At 38.6% G+C, this 19,524-nt stretch overlaps 1 protein-coding gene across 2 annotated transcripts in view; it reads right to left on the bottom strand.

Moving 5' to 3' along the window:
• The window catches only part of ATP8A1 (ATPase phospholipid transporting 8A1), a 608,814-nt gene that overhangs the window by 377,090 nt on the left and 212,200 nt on the right, over window positions 1-19,524 (bottom strand). For both annotated transcript variants that reach the window (XM_053704008.1, XM_053704009.1), the window contains exon 12: window positions 10,901-11,066. In XM_053704008.1, the coding sequence (XP_053559983.1) occupies window positions 10,901-11,066 (166 nt within the window). The remainder of the gene's footprint in view (window positions 1-10,900; window positions 11,067-19,524) is intronic.

Here is a 19,524-nt window from a genome sequence, read left to right as displayed (position 1 = left end):
CTGTATCATCGAATTGCACGTTGTGCATCCAAGGCATTTAAAGCATCCCTGTCTCTTCGATTTCAGCCATGTTTCCTTGATGTAGGCATGTCTTGGATCAGTGATCATCAGCATATCTTGGAGGTTACGCCCTCTTTTATATCCCATCCTTGGTGGGGAAAATTCTTTAAAGGGTAGTTGTTGGTCTGTGGTCAGTAGATCCCAGTGGTCCTTCACTGATTTTGCTACAATCCCAATGTTGGGTGAATATGTCATAGTACAAGTCATCCGTTTTTCAACTGGTTTCATTCCTCCTGTTTTCAGTAGGGTACTCCTTTCTGTGTCTTTAGCTATTCTATGAGCTTTTTGAATGGTTGTGTAGGAATAACCCCTCTGTAGAAATTTGATGGACATTTCTTCAAGCTGTCTTTCGCCATTACTCTTTATAGAGTTATTCCTCACTACTCGGTAGAGTTGTGCCAATGGGATGGCTCTGATGAGAGATCTCGGGTGACTACTACTTACCAGCAGTAGGGAGTTCCTGTCTGTAGGTTTTTGATACATGGTGGTTTCTAGTTGCCCATTCTCCTTAAGTATTCTCAAATCAAGGAAATCAATGGCTTCTTTGCTGGCCACCATCTTAAATTTCACCGGATGTGGTAGATCATTGAGGTCATGTACCCACTTCTGTAGATGTTCTTCTGTGCCTCTCCACACCAGTAGCACGTCATCAATGTATCTCATATACTTGATGATTTCAGGAATCTCATAAACCTTCATGATGTTGGATTCATAATCCTCCATAAATAAGTTCGCATAGGACGGGGCCATGTTTGACCCCATGGCGGTCCCCGTAATTTGTTGGTAGTACTTCAATTCAAATCGAAAGAAGTTTAGTGTCAAACATACTTCAAGGATCTTGATAATGTAGGTACTGCTAGGCCCGGGGTCAAACATTGCTAGGCCCGGGGTCAAACATAGGGTTTAATGAACAATAGGTTGTTTTAATTAATGTTCCATAGCCACTTATTATATTGTCACTGTTTCACAATAACATCTTATAACGATGTATGTATCTTACACTTATTTTATATTATTGTTGTGAAGTACACAGAAGTGGATTTGTTTTGTTGACATACATCTCCTATTTGATTTGATGTATTTTTGATTGGCTGAAAATAGAAGGGGGAGGGATTTGGATAGGTATATTAACACTGCTTGTATCACATTTTGGGTTGTCTGAGGAAGGGGTGAATGCCCCGAAACGTCACTGCCGAATAAATATTTGTTGATTTGAAATCCAGAGAGTGCTTATTCCTATTCAGACCACACACATATATATATATATATACACACACACATATATATATATATACACATATAGAGACAGAGAGAGAAACACTCACTCGTTGAATGATTACTTTTTTGTGAAAATATTTTTTTACATTATTATTTATTTAGAAGGACTACTACATAAAGGATAATCAGTAATTCACTAATTAATGACATTTTGTTCCAGATAACTCTTCCTAGGTACTGTAGTTTGTTTATTCTCTGTTTTAAAAACGACATTGCTGTGCACATAAATAATATGATACTACAGATAATAAAGTAGAATAGCAGCCCAGTTCAACTGCCTGTTTAACAGAATGAATGTTGTAGTTATTCACCATAAGTCTTTATAGCTTGACAATATATACTGAAAACCCTCCTTAATTATTGCAGAATTCCTCAACTACACAACCCATATATTTCTCAGTGTGGATGGATGGATAGATAGATATTGCTGGAAGAGTTGACCCAAATGCAGATTTGAATTATGATTCATTAATATGTTTATACTTGAATATTCACTTAAGAGTATATAGCTTTACAAAGGAGTTAAACACAATTAAGGTAAGCTCTACAGCAGCTGAAGATTAAAGGGACATTCAATTGCAAATAGAAAATGCTCTAATACATTATTTAAGAGCATTTTTATTATTGCACTACTATTTGCATACACACACACGCTGATGAGGCCCACGGAAGGCCGAAACGATCGTCTGGGGTTGTTGTTTCTCTTGTTCAGAGAAGAATTTCCTGGTATTTCGGCGCTGGACTGTCATTGGGCAGGGTCAAACTGATATGCTACGGACAGATAGCTCAGCATGCTAAGGCACTGTGGCTGAGCTCTGTAGCAACCCAAGGGTTGCAGGTTCGATCCCCCTCGAGGTCCACTCAGCCTTTCATCCTTCCGAGGTTGATAAAATGAGCAGCGCCTTGAGACACTTACGGGTGATTAGAAGCGCTTTACAAGTACCCAATACATACATTCATACACAGGAAGCTCTAGAGCACAAATTCAATGCTGGGGGCCATGTAACTGGTGAGCACCTGTATAGATCTATACCTCCTGAAAGGACCAGTAAATACAGTAGATTTGCATAATTAACAGATGCACTATAAATACACAATACAATAGCACTTAGTATGACCTTGAAATGAGAAGTAGATTTTATTATGACAAATTTCACAGTTATGTCTATTTCCACTCTCCCTGTATCATGTGACAGCGATCAGCCAATCACAAATGCATATATATATATTCTGTGAGTTCTTGCACATGCTCAGTAGGAACTGATGACTCAAAAAGTTTAAATATAAAAAGAGATTGTGCACATTTTGATAATAGAAGTAAATATGAAAGTTGTTTAACATTGCTGCTCTATCTGAATCGTTTAAGTAAAATTGTTAACTGATTGTCCCTTTAATTAGAGAGTCTCACATTTATAGGTGCAAGTTTGTTCTTTGTTATGATCAAATGATGGTGATGTTTTTGATGATTTATTCGTTATTGTCCAATCGAATCCTGTGATGGGTGGGTTTTTAAGCTGGAGTTTTACATCCTTATGATTCACTCACAAGCATGTACTTTTTCAATGTGTTATTGGTGTTTTTTTCTTTTTTCCCACAAAGGATTTGTTTAACAAGTGATTTTTTTGTTTAACCACATGTGTAATTTTGTTCTGAAGGATTTGAATTTGTACCCATTGACAGCACAGTTCACATGAGATATGTGTATATACATACTTTTGTTAGATTGCTGAGACTTATTTCATATAAGGTGGTATTAAGGTATCGTATTCACTTTATTTAAGTTGGTACAGGGCACTGCATTTTGAACACATTATTTAGAGATTTTTTTGTTAAGGATGGAAGGATGGATGTCAGTCTTTTAATAAATACATATATTTTTACGTCTGTACGCCTGATGAAAAAGTCCTTGGGAGGCTGAGCAAGGTGTTGCCTGTTTTTTATTTTATTAAAGTTTTTTATTATCATTATCAAAAAAAAAAGCCTATGTTTTATTTTATTTTAGTTTTTTTTTTTTTTTTTTAACATCACAAGTTGTGTATTTTTCTTCAAGCTAGACATCCATCCCTCTTGTTCGTACAAGAGTTCATGCTGCGGAGGGTTCCTGATTGTTGGGAGATCAGGTTGCTGGACAACTGTGAGGTTCCAGTCAGCCTTTAATAGCACCTGGAGGTGCTTATTGTTTATAAATTCCTTTATCAGCTGAATGTTATTAGATCTTTTGTGACTGTACTTGGCCACTGTGGCGCCCTTGTTTATTTATTTATTGCAGAGCCTACCTAGGTATGCTTTTCAACAAAGGATACCGAGGGAACATAGTACATTTATTAACAAAAGTACATTTGAAAGTCTGAATCATGTTTCATTTTGGCTTTTATTTCCCTTAAAGAGTTACATTTGTAAGATCAATTTTAACTAATCAGATCTGTTTATTTAAATTAAACATAAATTAACTAGGTGCCCATAACCATGACTACAGCTTTCTTGAGCTTAGAAAACTTTTATGTTAGTGGGTATATTACACCCATGTTTTAACAAGCTGTAAACATTACGTTTATATTATTATTTGGAAACTCCCTCACAGGTGTGTAAGAATATTTCCAATACACTGTATTTGTAATGACCTTATAAAGCGGCACACTCTAGTGGTTTTATTTTATAGACATACAGAGGAATAAACAGTAATATATATTCACTTGCAAAATATGAATTCTGTTCAGATATATGCAAATGCCCATAAAATCAATGGTTTGCCTTCCCACATCAGAAGATATTTACCAAGTATTTTCTTGGTATCCGATTTTGGTTGCTGTATTTTTTAGGTAAACGGATATATAGTCAGCCAAAGACATCTTGCAATACCAATTCTTTAGAAAGAAGTTCTGAATTGGAATTATTGACATTTTTCTCAACAAACTCATCTATGATCAAAGTGATAGGCAATATTGTATAATGTAATGATTTACAAACTGAATGAAGCTTATTGTCCTGAGGTAAAACTATATTGTTTATGAAAGTATGAAACGCTGGCACTAGAAACACACAGGTCTGAAAAAACTTGAAAATAGAGTCAACAGGATTTTTTTTTAATATCTTTGGAACAGTTGGAAAGCATCATGAAAATATGTATTGTTATGGATTATGGTCACCATAAAAGCATTTGGAAGAATTAACATGTTCACTTGATTTTTTTTTGCACTTAGAAACTTAATATTCAAAAAATCCAGAACTGATCTCCATAACCTTAGTTTTTAGGGAGAAAGCAGAGATGAAAATAAAACTCTTTAGCGTGAGTAGCATTAAAACTAAATAAATTATCTGTCACTGTACTGGATCAGTAAGAGTAAATTTATGCGATAACCTTTTCCAGGGTATCGAGAAAAAAAATCTAAACGCAAGGCCAGCCAGACGTCTTGGTAAAATGATAGATTTGCTCCTATAGGACATGTGTAAATCCCACTGACAGTGTGAAAAGGACTTGTGAGATTCTAATGTATGTTTAGAGAGCAAATTATGTAAGTTAAATGATCTGTTGTTTATACAGACTGAGATTTTAAGTTAAAAACATGGTCTTGCTATCAGATCACTTCGATATTGGAGAAATTAAATTTTGACAAACAGCATGTAAGTTTCTTAATGTAAATCACAAATATTAGGTTTAAATATGGTATCCATTATCCATTGTTTCAGCCATAGAGCTTTTCTAGCAATGTTAGATACTACTATTTCTAAGCATTAAACCTAAAGATATTCATTGTAACATAACACAACACTATTAGCAGTTGAAATTTGGCTATTTTATCAGAGACAAGTAATATGCATTTTGCCATTTTTCAATAAGTTTGAAAATGTTCTACTTGTGTAGGGTATTCATGCCCTCTTCAGATACTGTAGCAAACCAGTCACTTGCAGTCAATTCAATCAAAATGATCTAGAATATGCAGTGTTATGGGTAACATGAGTAGTACGGATATATCAAATTCAATAGACTATTTAGTATTTGGCATACCATTATAAACAAAGTTGAAGGCAGCTACTGTAGAAAGGGACAGTCAATACAACATTAAAAACTTTCATGATTCAGATAGGGCATGCAATTTTAAACAAGTTTCCAATTTACTTATATCATCAAATTTGCTTTGTTCTTTTGGTATTCTTTGTCAAAGAAATTTAAACCTAGGTAGGCTCAGATGCTAATTTCTAAGCCCTTGAAGGCCATCATTTCTCACTGCATTTTGGCAGTTTTTCACAGCTAGACAGCCCTAGTTCATGTGAGCCATATGGATAGCATTGTGCTCACTCCTGTGGATATATTTATGAGTCAGCATTGATTGGCTAAAAACTGAAATAAGGGGGCAGTCTGCAGAGGCTTATATACAAAGTAATCACAGAGGTAAAAAGTGTATTAATATTACCATGTTGGTTGTGCAAAACAGGAGAATGAGTATTAAAGGTATTATCTATCGTTCAAAAAAATGATCTAATTCTGAAGTACTCTGTCCCTATAACTGTAGAAGCTTAATTAACACATGACCATCACTGAGTTTCTCATTTTACTGTACACATATAGCCATATAAATGTACATTGTTTTTCAATAGTTTGCAATTTATTTTCTTTATATTTTTAGAACAGCCAGGAAAATAACCCAAAGAAGTGAGAGCTCCTGCTGAGCCATACTACAGCAGCAAACAAAGCAAGGCATATGCAAGTATACAATACACACAAAAGTCAGTATGGCACATACCCAAGAGGATATAGAGTACCAAATATGAACTAAATAAAACATCACAAAAAAAAAAAGGAAGAAGAACATGCTGGCTCCTGCAGACACATTATAAACAATCCATTCTGAAATAGAGGAAAACACTACAAAGTAAACCAATAAAGTAGAGGGGGGGGGGGAATATATGTACATACATATCCTATGGGGGTGTATTAAATGGTTTACCATCACTTTTATTGTGATATTAAACAGCAGCTTTGCCTGTTGAAACCATCATCTATACTGAAAATGTAATTGTTGAGGTACTGCACAATGAAAAGCTATATAAATAAATAAAAAACAACCTCCCAGAGTGAGAGATAGAAAGCACAAACTATTTGAAAGGGTGTTCCCTGCAGAAGAGCATATTGTCCCTTTATGGGGACAACTTTGTTGATGAGTGCTACCTGGGTATGCAAAGTTACACAAACTACTCATGCTGGAACAAAGTTAGTTTGTCCACAATACCATACTCTAAATAGGGAGAAAGAGAATAGTCTGGAATGAAGGAGAATGATATGCAGAGGAGATGCAGAAATGCCTAAAGGCTTCTGGAGGGGGGTTTATGTCTAGTTCAAGGAGACATGAAACTATATACCCATAACATATCAGCTCTGAATGTGATATCACAAGAGTTAGAAAATTACATTTTAAACCAACCAGATAATTGAAATGATAAATTAAAATAAAATCTATCTACAATGAAAAAGAACATATCCTGTTGAGAACATCATATTATCCAAGTCACACAGATCAACTATACATTGAGGAGGAGGCAAAGACACCCCAACCAAAGCCTTAAATACCTCCCCCACTCCCCCCAGGTTGAAGTCCCAGGGTACCACCAAGGCATCTATCAGTTCCGCCTGGGGATCCCTGTATCGCGACCCGTATCTGGGTAGCTTGCAATTGAGTCTGGAAGCCATGAGGTCTATCTCCGGCATCCCCCATCTGCTGCAGATCTCCGCAAACATCTCGGGATGGAGAATTGCGAGTCTCTGCCCATTCCAGAATCCGACATACTTCCCTCATGGCTAGGGAGCTTCTCGCCCCTCCTGGTGGTTTATGTAAGCCACTGAGGTAATGTTGTCTAATTGGAATCTGATGAATCGAGACGACCCCAGAAGGGGCCACGCCCTCAGAGCGTTGAATATCACTCGAAGTTCCAATATATTTATAGGTAGACTCGACTCCTCTCAAATCCATCTGTCCTGTGCTTTTCTGGCACCCCAAACAGCTCCCCATCCTGATAGACTTGCATCCGTGGTCACAATCTCCCAGGATGGTCTCAAAAAGAATGTCCCCTGTGACAACTGCCTCGGTCGGGTCCACCAAGACAGGGACTCCCTCACCGGTCTGTCCATAGATATCTGTTGGGACATATCTGAATGATCGCCGTTCCATTGTCTCAACATGCACAGCTGAAGAGGTCTGAGATGGAACCTGCCGAATGGAATGACATCTATGCTGGATACCATGAGCCCGATCACTTCCATGCACCGGGCCACAGATGTCCTGGAGGATGTCTGAAGAGCTAGAAAGTTGGACGCAAGCTTGCAACATCTCTGATCTGTCAAGAATATCTTCATGTCTGAAGAATCTATTATCGTACCCAGGAATTCCACCCTGTTGCTGGGGACCAATGAACTCTTTCCTTTGTTTATCTTCCACCTGTGGGACCGAAGGAGAAGAGCTCTAGAGTGATCCTCCGCAAGACTGTAGGACGGAGCCTGGACCAGAATTTCATCCAGATAAGGTGCCACTGCAATCCCTCTGGCTCTCGCTACTGCGAGAAGAGCTCCCAGAACCTTTGTAAAGAGTCATGGGGCGGTCGCCAGACCAAACGGAAAAGCCACAAACTGGAAGTGCTGGTCTAGGAATGCAAATCTTAGAAACCTGAAGTGATCCTTGTGGATTGGAACGTAAAGGTAAGCGTCCATTCGGTCTATAGTTGTCATGAATTGCCCCTCTTGAACCAGGGGCAAAATTTACCTGATTGTCTCCATCTTGAACGATGGAACTGACAAAAACTTGTTTAGGGTCTTTAAGTCCAGAATTGGACAAAACGTGCCCTCCTTCTTTGGGACCACGAAAAGGTTTGAATAATACCCCAGACCTCTTTCTTCTGGAGGGACTGGGACAATTACCCCGAGAGATGAGAGATCCCTCACACACCCTAGGAAGGCGTCTCTTTTCTGGTCTTGAAGATATGTTTGACAGGAGGAATCTGCCTCTGGGCGGATATGAATACGACTTGAAACCTATCCTGTAACCCTGAGCCACGACCTCCAGAACCCAAGGGTCTATAACGTCTCTTCTCCAGGCCTCCGCAAAAAGAGATAGTCTGCCCCCTACCTGATCCAAGGAAGGGTCGGGGGCCACCCCTTCATGCCGACTTTGACTCGGCGGGCTTCTTGTTCTGCTTGGACTTGTTCCAAGAGTTAGCTGGCTTCCAAGATCCCTTGGATTGCTCAGACTTTGCGGTAGGCTGCTGGTGCTGAGACTTGTCTGCACGAAAGGGACGAAAAGTAGACCCCTTAGGTTTAGCCTTCTTATCGTGACAGTAGATATGAAAGAATCCAGGCCCGGGCCAAACAAAACTTTCCCTTTGAATGGGAGGGAAAGAAAGCGAGACTTAGAAGTCATGTCAGCAGACCACGACCAGACCAGACGAATAATCTGCATGTTAGCATCACAGATGAATGAATGCGCTACCTTTAAGGCCTTGATTCGTTCAAGAATCTCATCGAGGAGAGTCTCCACCTCGACCATGGCTGATAGAGCGTCACACCAATAGGTAGACGCACCAGCCACCGCAGGGGCCACCGCCGCCGGTAGGAAAACGAACCCCGCGAGTTGGAACATCTTCCGCAACAGGGACTCCATCTTTTTATCCATGGGTTCCTTGAAACAGGAGCTAAAATCTAGCGGAATAGTCGTTCTCTTAGCGAGCGTGGAGATAGCACCATCCACCTTAGTGACGGCTCCCCACAGTTCAAGCTGCGCGTCCAGAACGAGGAAAAGCTTTTTAAAAGAAGAAGGGGAAAAAGGACGAACCAAGTTTCTCCCATTCATTCTTAATAATGTTATCCATCTTGACTGGAACCGGGAAGGCCTGGGATACTACCCTGTCCTCGTAACCTCGTAAACCCTATCCAGTTTAGGGATCGAAGGTTCCTCCGATAGCTTTGGTTCTGGAACCTCCAACGTAGTAAGCACCTCTTTCAGCAGAGAGCGCAAATGATCCATCTTAAATTTAAAATCTGGTTCCTCCGCAGACGGAAGTCTAGAAGTAGCCGATTCCGACCCAGAAGCAACATCCTCCGATAACTCGGAGTTGTCCTCCTCAGCGGATAATCTGTCTGAGACATCCAACGGAGTCGAAGACCCCTGAGATAGATAGTAGTGCCGTACCTTCTGCTTGCGCTTAGTAGGGCGAGGCATCGCATTAATGGCCGCAGAAACCACGGTCTGTAATGGATTGGCAAAGTCTGGAGGCCAAAGGAACCCTCCTTAGTAGTGCCCTGGGGAACTGCTTGTGTAAATGGAGATTATTGTAGGGAACGCACCTTGCGGGCGGAGAACCCTCAGAGGTGGACGGCTCAGTCGTACTAAATAAATACTTTATTCTTTTTGGATATAGTAATATTGTCAAAGCATGTGGAACAGAGTTGTGTAGGCGGTTCGACTGGAACCTCCTCACAATATACAGTTAATAGGTTTAGATAAAGAGGGAGTATCCTCTAATATATCAGTCTCCTCCATAGCTTGCGCCTTTATTACGGACTTGATCAAAAAATAAATGGCACCTTTATATCCCAATGACCGGGGCACTCACCACCTCCTATGACCCGGACTACAAGAAAACAGCTTTCGTCTCCTCTGAACGCAGGTAGAGAAAGAGGATGTTACAGAGGCCACACCCGGTCACATGGACTGCCATGCAGGACCGACCCTGCACGAGAGAGAGATCCTCCAAAAAAGCCTGCATCAATCTCTTGCTAATGAACTGACTGTTCCACACTGACAGAGCCTCATCTCATACAAATGCAGCAGAAACACAAGCAATATTATGCATAATAAAATCCCCCCTGTTCAATAACCCCCTTCCGAGGGTATTACCCTAGATTCTATAAAGATAAAGGAGCCACACGGTGACCCTGTCTTCTTCAGTTATCAAATATATATAAATGAAACAATCTTACCAGAATAAATGAAGTGGAACATGAACACGGCCCTTCAAGTGTGATAGGGTAGTAGCATCGCTCCTGACATGGACTTGAGAGAAGAAAAGCAGGCAGTGAAACTCATCAATGCTGATTGCTAATGGAGCTGTTAATGTGAGTCGGGATGGTTTCACAGAAAGACTCTCCCTGCATCTCTGGACTCTAACTTTCACCCATGCTCTCACTGTGAGGCTGACAGGACTACTTAAAACTCCAGTCCCATTTCGAAGAGTACTACCTTCCATAAGAGACTTCTCTGAATCTTCCGACACTTCTCTGCCAACCTCCTGTGACGAAAGGCAAAGAATGACTGGGGGATGAGGGGAGTGGGGGAGGTATTTAAGCCTTTGGCTGGGGTGTCTTTGCCTCCTCCTAGTGGCCAAGTTCTTAATTCCCACAAGTAATGAATGAAGCAGTGGACTCTCCTCCCATTAAGATGGAAAAGACGTGAGTCACAATAAGATTATGGTGTATTATGAGTTACTAATTCTACTCGCTGGAAATAACAGCAAATCATGTTTAGTGTGCATTAAGCTAGGACAGAAAATTAATCAAGCAAAACAATTTTATGCTTACAGTTCAAATTGAGGTACCAGTCATGTTCTTCGTGTCTGGCATTCCATATAGATGAGCCAATGGAACATATTAACGATATTGTTATAAGAGTCGCAAACAAGAGCAGAATTTGGATGTTGGTTATTCGCTCTACATTTGATAGTTTGAGAGGAGGTCTTGTTGAATTCTGGGGAAAAATGCAGGAAATTACGTTACCTTCAGGAGATTCATATTCTTGAGCTATGTCAGCACTAAAATAGAAATCACTACTCTGAATCTGAGCGCATAATTTCCAGCGTAATGGTCTAATACTTGTCTGCAAATTAAATCAGCACTACACAAAGGCACATACAATATTTGTAGTTTTAAAAAACAAAATACAGCCTTTTTGTAACACAGCTTCGAAGCAGTTCATGCACGGTACTATACAACTAATAATTTAGGTCAGTTTACTTGTACTATGTTATACAAAGTCGTAGAATAGAAATATACCTCACAGAAAAGCAACGATAAAAGGCAATATGGCTTAACAACATAACTACATAATATGATTAACTGGGTTAGAGTCGTAGATTTATCAAGTATCTTTAATTACTTCACAGGCTTCCTACCCCTGTGCAGTAGTCATTTTTTTTTTAAATATTGCACTCTTTGCTTTAAAAATATATATATATATATATATATATATATATATATTTTTTTTTTTTCCTTCAGACCATGCCCTTTCTGAAAATAGCCATGACCAAAATAACTAACAATATAGATTAAACAAAACATTTGCACAAATAAAGCACACATTTACACAAAAAAGCATGCTTCACATTTTCCTTAGAATGTAACATTTTAAACAAACAAAAAAAAAAAAAGCAGAAGATAAACAAAGGGTTTTGCAACTGAAGAGAAACCATTTACATGCAATTTTGGCTCCATTAAAGAAATGATTACTTCAAAACTAGCACATTTATATGAAGGTGCATCTTTTATCACAAAATATGGCAATCTACTTATTGAATTATAATTTGTATATATCATATGGCATATTACAAAAATTACTCCTGACTAGTGACTTATTTTCCTAACGGGTAGCCCATAGGGATTTTACTCCAGTCTCACATACAATCATACTGGTATTCATGACTATGGAACCCAAGGGTGGGAAGGGGAAGAAAACCCCTGCCTATACTGGAAGAAGCATAATATTTAAGATCTTTCTAGAAAATGATGATTGTACTGAAAATGAACCTGTAAAACCACATATAAACATCTTCCATACTGTTCCAATGAAGCTTCTTTATGACAGGATCAGAAGGATGCCATCTGACATTAAAGGGACAGTATTGTCAAAATTAAAACTTTCATGATTCCAGCACAGCATACAATTTTGAACAACTTTTCAGTTTACTTCTATTATCTAATTTTATTTGTTCTCTTGGTATCCTTTGTTGAAGAGCATACCTAGGTATGCTCAAGAGCAGCAATAACTACTGGGAAATAGCTGCTGAAATACTGACTTAATACACCAGCTTAAAGCAGTGTGTGAGAGGAACATAAAAACAAAACAAAAACACAAAACAACAAAATACCAGTTGACAGGGACGGAACTACAGGGGGTGCAGAGGTCGCAACTGTGATCGTGCCCCCGAGGGTGGGGTTCCAGCTTCAATTTTTTTTCCCCAATAAAAAACGTTGACCTGCCACTGCCAGCACTGATATCATGCAAGTGTGACGTGATGCTTCACTAGTGTTTCTGTCTCTGACTACAGGGGTTAGTGTTTCTGTTTTACCCATTGGTGTTTATGTGTGTGCATGTGTGTATGTGACTGTGTGTGTATTTATGCATGTATGTGTGTCTATATGTTTGTGTAACCAGCAAATTATAGACCTTGTTACTACAGCATGGGGGGGCAGGGGTAAATAGTGTTACTATACAGTACCACTATATAAAGTTCGGGGGGGATTGGACCATGTCACAGACTACTGTGGTGACTTTATAAAGTACTGGGGCGGGTAGGGTCAGGCCAGACATCTCTCCGGCAGATTACAGACTGTGTCAGTAACTCACTATATACAGTACTGGAGGGTTAAACAGTGTCACTATATACAGCAATAGGGGGTCAGACTATCTCACGGACTGCACAGGGTCGCTCCTTTTGCAGACATGTAATCGGATTCACTTTTTTTCTGTTAAATGTTAAAAAAAAAAAAGTATAAAATTCACCTTTTTTTGGGGGGGGGAGGGGCTTTCTTAGAGTCTTGCACCTGGGCCCTGTGGTTTCTAGTTACGCCTCTGTCTGTTGTCATTTGTGAAATCACAGCACAAGGAAAAATCAAGATGAGTTGCAGACTCAGATATTCCTGGTAATCCAAAAAATATATGGGACAGTATCCTTGGGGAAACCCATTTAAATAATTTATCCTCCAACTGTATACTTTTGCCCTTCCCAAGCAGAATTCTGGAACCGGGATTTTTACTAAAAACATAATTTATGTAAGAACTTACCTGATAAATTCATTTCTTTCATATTAGCAAGAGTCCATGAGCTAGTGACGTATGGGATATACATTCCTACCAGGAGGGGCAAAGTTTCCCAAACCTCAAAATGCCTATAAATACACCCCTCACCACACCCACAAATCAGTTTAACGAATAGCCAAGAAGTGGGGTGATAAGAAAAAAGTGCGAAAGCATAAAAAACAAGGAATTGGAATAATTGTGCTTTATACAAAAAAAAAAATCATAACCACCACAAAAAAAGGGTGGGCCTCATGGACTCTTGCTAATATGAAAGAAATGAATTTATCAGGTAAGTTCTTACATAAATTATGTTTTCTTTCATGTAATTAGCAAGAGTCCATGAGCTAGTGACGTATGGGATAATGACTACCCAAGATGTGGATCTTCCACGCAAGAGTCACTAGAGAGGGAGGGATAAAATAAAGACAGCCAATTCCGCTGAAAAATAATCCACACCCAAAATAAAGTTTAAATCTTATAATGAAGAAAACTGAAATTATAAGCAGAAGAATCAAACTGAAACAGCTGCCTGAAGTATTTTTTCTACCAAAAACTGCTTCAGCAGAAGAAAACGCATCAAAATGGTAGAATTTAGTAAAAATATGCAAAGAAGACCAAGTTGCCGCTTTGCAAATCTGAACAATCAAAGCTTCATTCCTAAACGCCCAGGAAGTAGAAACTGACCTAGTAGAATGAGCTGTAATCCTTTGAGGCGGAGATTTACCTGACTCGACATAAGCATGATGAATTAAAGATTTCAACCAAGATGCCGAAGAAATGGCAGAGGCCTTCTGACCTTTCCTAGAACCGGAAAAGATAAGAAATAGACTAGAAGTCTTTCGGAAATTCTTAGTAGCTTCAACATAATATTTCAAAGCTCTAACAACATCCAAAGAATGCAATGATCTCTCCTTAGAATTCTTAGGATTAGGACATAATGAAGGAACCACAATTTCTCTACTAATGTTAGAATTCACAACCTTAGGAAAAAAATTAAAAAGAAGTTCGCAACACCGCCTTATCCTGATGAAAAATCAGAAAAGGAGACTCACAAGAAAAGAGCAGATAATTCAGAAACTCTTCTAGCAGAAGAGATGGCCAAAAGAAACAAAACTTTCCAAGAAAGTAATTTAATGTCCAGTGAAAGCATAGGTTCAAACGGAGGAGTTTGAAGAGCCCCCAGAACCAAATTCAAACTCCAAGGAGGAGAAAATTGACTTAACAGATTTTATACGAACCAAAGCTTGTATAAAACAATGAATATCAGGAAGAATAGCAATCCTTCCGTGAAAAAGAACAGAAAGAGCAGAGATTTGTCCTTTCAAGGAACTTGCAGACAAACCTTTATCCAAACCATCCTGAAGAAACTGTAAAATTCTCGGAATTCTAAAAGAATGCCAGGAAAAATGATGAGAAAGACACCAAGAAATGTAAGTCTTCCAGACTCGATAATATATCATCCTAGATACAGATCTACGAGCCTGTAACATAGTATTAATCACAGAGTCAGAGAAACCTCTTTGACTAAGAATCAAGCGTTCAATCTCCATACCTTTAAATTTAAGGATTTGAGATCCTGATGGTAAAAAAGGACCTTATGACAGAAGGTCTGGTCTTAACGGAAGAGTCCACGGATGACAAGAAGCCATGCGGACAAGATCCGCATACCAAAACCTGTGAGGCCATGCTGGAGCCACCAGCAGAAAAAACGAGCATTCCTTCAGAATCTTGGAGATTACTCTTGGAAGAAGAACTAGAGGCGGAAAGATATAGGCAGGATGATACTTCCAAGGAAGTGACAATGCATCCACTGCTTCCGCCTGAGGATCCCTGGATCTGGACAGATACCTGGGAAGTTTCTTGTGTAGATGAGAAACCATCAGATCTATTTCTGGAAGTCCCCACATTTGAACAATCTGAAGAAACACCTCTGTGTGAAGAGACCACTCGCCCGGATGTAACGCTTGGCGACTGAGATAATCCACTTCCCAATTGTCTATACCTGGGATATGAACCGCAGAGATTAGACAGGAGCTGGATTCCGCCCATACCAGTATTCGAGATACTTCTTTCATAGCCAGAGGACTGTGAGTCCCTTCTTGATAATTGATATATGCCACAGTTGTGACATTGTCTGTCTGAAAACAAATGAACGATTCTCTCTTTAGAAGAGGCCATGACTGAAGAGCTCTGAAAATTGCACGGAGTTCCAAAATATTGATTGGAAATCTCACCTCCTGAGATTTCCCAAACCCCTTGTGCTGTCAGAAACCCCCATACAGCTCCTCAACCTGTCAGACTTGAATCTGTTGAGATCACAGTCCAGGTTGGAAGAAAAAAAGAAGCCCCCTGAACTAAACGATGGTGGTCTGTACCACGTCAGAGGGTGTCGAACAATCGGTTTTAAAGATATTAAATGAGATATCTTTGTATAATCCCGGCACCACCGGTTCAGCATACAGAGCTGAAGAGGTCGCATGTGAAAATGAGCAAAGGGGAACACGTCCAATGCAGCAGTCATAAGAACCTAGAATTTCCATGCATAAGGCTACCGAAGGGAATGATTGAGACTGAAGGTTTCGATAAGCTGAAACCAATTTCAGACGTCTCTAATCCAACAGAAACAGAGACATGGACACTGAATCTATCCGGAAATCTAAAAAAGGTTACTCTTGTCTGAGGAATCAACAAACTTTTTGGTTAATTGATCCTCCAACCATGTTCTTGAAGAAACAACACTCATAAAAAGCTGGAAAGGATCTTTCCATTGAAAATGAGCAAAGGGAATTAAATCCAATGCTGTTAAAACTTCTATGCATATATAGCAACTGAAGGAAATAATAGAGACTAAAGGTACCGACAGACGGAACCCAAATCAAATTGTCCCTTGTCTGATAGAGACAAAGATAGTGACATAAACCATCTGGAAACCTAAAAAAGGTGACCCTTGCGTGAGGAATCAAGAGCTTTTGAAAAAAAGATCCTCTAACTATGTCCTGAAGAGCAAGTGAAACATATGAGATTCCGCATCCACAGGAAATAATCTGAATGAAAACAGAAAAATGAAGAATATGCATTTATTGTATCTAATGAAAACAAATAATGCTATCAATGACCATAAAAAAGGCATAATAGTTTGAATAAAACTCCAAAACCCAGTTCCTAGAAAAATAACTGGAAGAAATACCCCAGAAGATTCCAGGTGTGAGCAGCGCTTGAGCCATGCTTCAACAGTATCCAGAATATATAGGACAGAAACACACTGAAAGAAAGTGTTAGCCTTACTGGAATAAAATCAAAAAAAATTGGACAGAATAGAACCAAATAAATTTCAAACAAGTCTTAACCTGCCCCTTACCAGCCAAGCTGGAAAACGGCACGTACATCGCAATATTAGGGAGCTGATTTCGAACCCCAATTATAAACATGTTAAACAACTCAGGAATTTGTTCCTTAATAAGAACATCCAAACTAATATAAGCTTAAAGTTTAGTCTTAGAACTCAAACTTGAAGCCCATAGTAACAGTTAAGAATTGAATCCAATTATAATTGATTATCTTAGAACAAAAGAAATATGGATTTTCTTTTTTTTTTTTTTTTTTTTTTTAAAAACACAAAATTCTTCTAGCTAAAAAAGCTAAAGACATAGATTAACCCTCATTTGCGAATATATTCAATAAAATGAAGACACAAATGAAGTCATTAGCATGATAGTCCAGTTTAAAGGACCAGTCAAAACAGAGGACTTGCAAAATGCAAAACAACAAGACAAATGCAACAGCACCTAGTCTAGTAAATGTTGTCCCTTTAACAATGCTAAAATAAATCATAATCTGATACTTAGAAAAGTACCTGAAACTAATAATTTTCCATAAATAAGATATAACTATATAAAGGAAAATAAATACTATTTTGCTATAACAACAATAGCATAATTAGTAGGAGTAGAGATAGCTCCAATAAATTGGAGAACCCTCCAAATTAAATTTAACTGCTGACAAAGAATATAGTTTAAAAATAAAAGAAAATTCTCAGCCTATTCCATTCCCTAGTATGGGGAATTGGAAGGAAAACCTCTGAAATCACAGAAGAATAAAAAGGCAGAAATAGTGTCAGCTAGTTTTAAAGAACTAGTTACCTTAATATCCAAAATAATCAACACCTCTTCAACAAAGAACAAATGTACTTTAATAATAAAAAAATGTATATAAAAAAGTAGATTTGTTAGTGTCAATATCTGATGAAGAGAATTTCTGAAAGAGAAAAAAACATCATCAGAGAAGGATAAATCAGTATGTTGTTGGTCATTTGAAACTTCAATAATTAAAAAAGAAGTGAAAAAGACCTAAAAATTGTATTAGAAGGCACGAAGTCAGACAAAGCCTTATTCAGAAAAAATATTTCTTATAAATCTTCTAAACATTTCTGATACTTAAGAATGGAAATGTATAAAGCATAAATACTAATGGAATCTGCATGTAAAAGTATATCATAATAACTTAATACAAACCATAGCTAAAGATAAACATTTATAACATTTAAAATAAATGAACTTAGCTTTGGTAGAACTGAAACTCAGTTAAGCATTTTTCCAGAAGTGGCTTCTGACTCAGGGACAAACGGAGACATCTTGCAATATGTAATAGAAAAAACAACATATAAAACAAAATTGATCAAATTCCTTAAATGACAGTTTCAGGAATGGGGAAAAAAATGCCAGTGAACAAGCTTCTAGCAACCAGACGCAATAAATAATGAGACTTAAATAATGTGGAGACAATAGTGACGCCCATATTTTTTAGCGCCAAAAAAGACGCCCACATTATTTGGCGCCAAAAATGACGCCACATCCGGAACGCCGACACTTTTGGCGCAAAAAAAACGTCAAAAAAATGACGCAACTTCCGGCGACACGTATGACGCCGGAAACAGAAAAAAAAATTTGCGCCAAAAAAGTCTGCGCCAAAAATGACGCAATAAAATGAAGCATTTTCAGCCCCCGCGAGCCTAATAGCCCACAGGGAAAAAGTCAAATTTTAAGGTAAGAAAAAAATTGATTAATCCATATGCAATATCCCAAATATGAAACTGACTGTCTGAAATAAGGAACGTTGAACATCCTGAGTCAAGGCAAATAAATGTTTGAACACATATATTTAGAACTTTCTCATCTACAAGTAGTAGAAAGCAAAACCAGTACTGAAACGAAAATCAGTAGAGGTAATGGTATATATAAGAGTATATCGTCGATCTGAAAAGGGAGGTAAGAGATGAATCTCTACGACCAATAACAGAGAACCTATGAAATAGACCCCGTAGAAGGAGATCATTGAATTCAAATAGGAAATACTCTCCTCACATCCCTCTGACATTCACTGCACTCTGAGAGGAAAACCGGGCTCCAGCCTGCTGCGGAGCGCATATCAACGTAGAATCTAGCACAAACTTACTTCACCACCTCCATAGGAGGCAAAGTTTGTAAAACTGATTTGTGGGTGTGGTGAGGGGTGTATTTATAGGCATTTTGAGGTTTGGGAAACTTTGCCCCTCCTGGTAGGAATGTATATCCCATACGTCACTAGCTCATGGACTCTTGCTAATTACATGAAAGAAATGTATTTAGCGACCACTCTCTCATTTACTGTGTGTGTAAAATAAAGTCCATTAAATAAGCTCCTAAAATAATCACTGTTAGGTCATTTCGGAACATTAACCTCCAGGCCTTCCTAATTGACCTTTATGATATACCGTGGCACAGATTATCTCTAATACCTGACCTGGACTTGGCAGTGAACTTTTTATACTCTGAGTTCCAGCAGGTTTATACTGTCCATGCTTCCCTCCAGAAGATCAGGCTCAAGGAAATACATCTGCCTTAGGTCTCGGTGAACCTCCTTAAGTTGTTCCGATACAGGGACTCCTAGTTAAAATATAGACAAACAGGTTCCCAGGATGACCTTGCTATTTATAGAAACAACTGCGTAACACCTGCACTAGGCAAACCAGACTAGCCAAAAAACCTAATTTTCAGACCAGCTGAACAGAAATCTGTCCAACCCGGCCAACTTCTGGAGTGTGATCAAAAACCTCTATAACTCCCTTAACTGCACTCTGCCCACAAGCATACAG

The sequence above is a fragment of the Bombina bombina genome, chromosome 2, assembly GCF_027579735.1.
Source record: "Bombina bombina isolate aBomBom1 chromosome 2, aBomBom1.pri, whole genome shotgun sequence".
In the NCBI taxonomy this organism is placed as follows: Eukaryota; Metazoa; Chordata; class Amphibia; order Anura; family Bombinatoridae; genus Bombina; species Bombina bombina.
The sequence above is the reverse complement of the archived record's forward strand: the minus strand, read 5'-3'. Positions and strand labels throughout refer to the sequence as shown.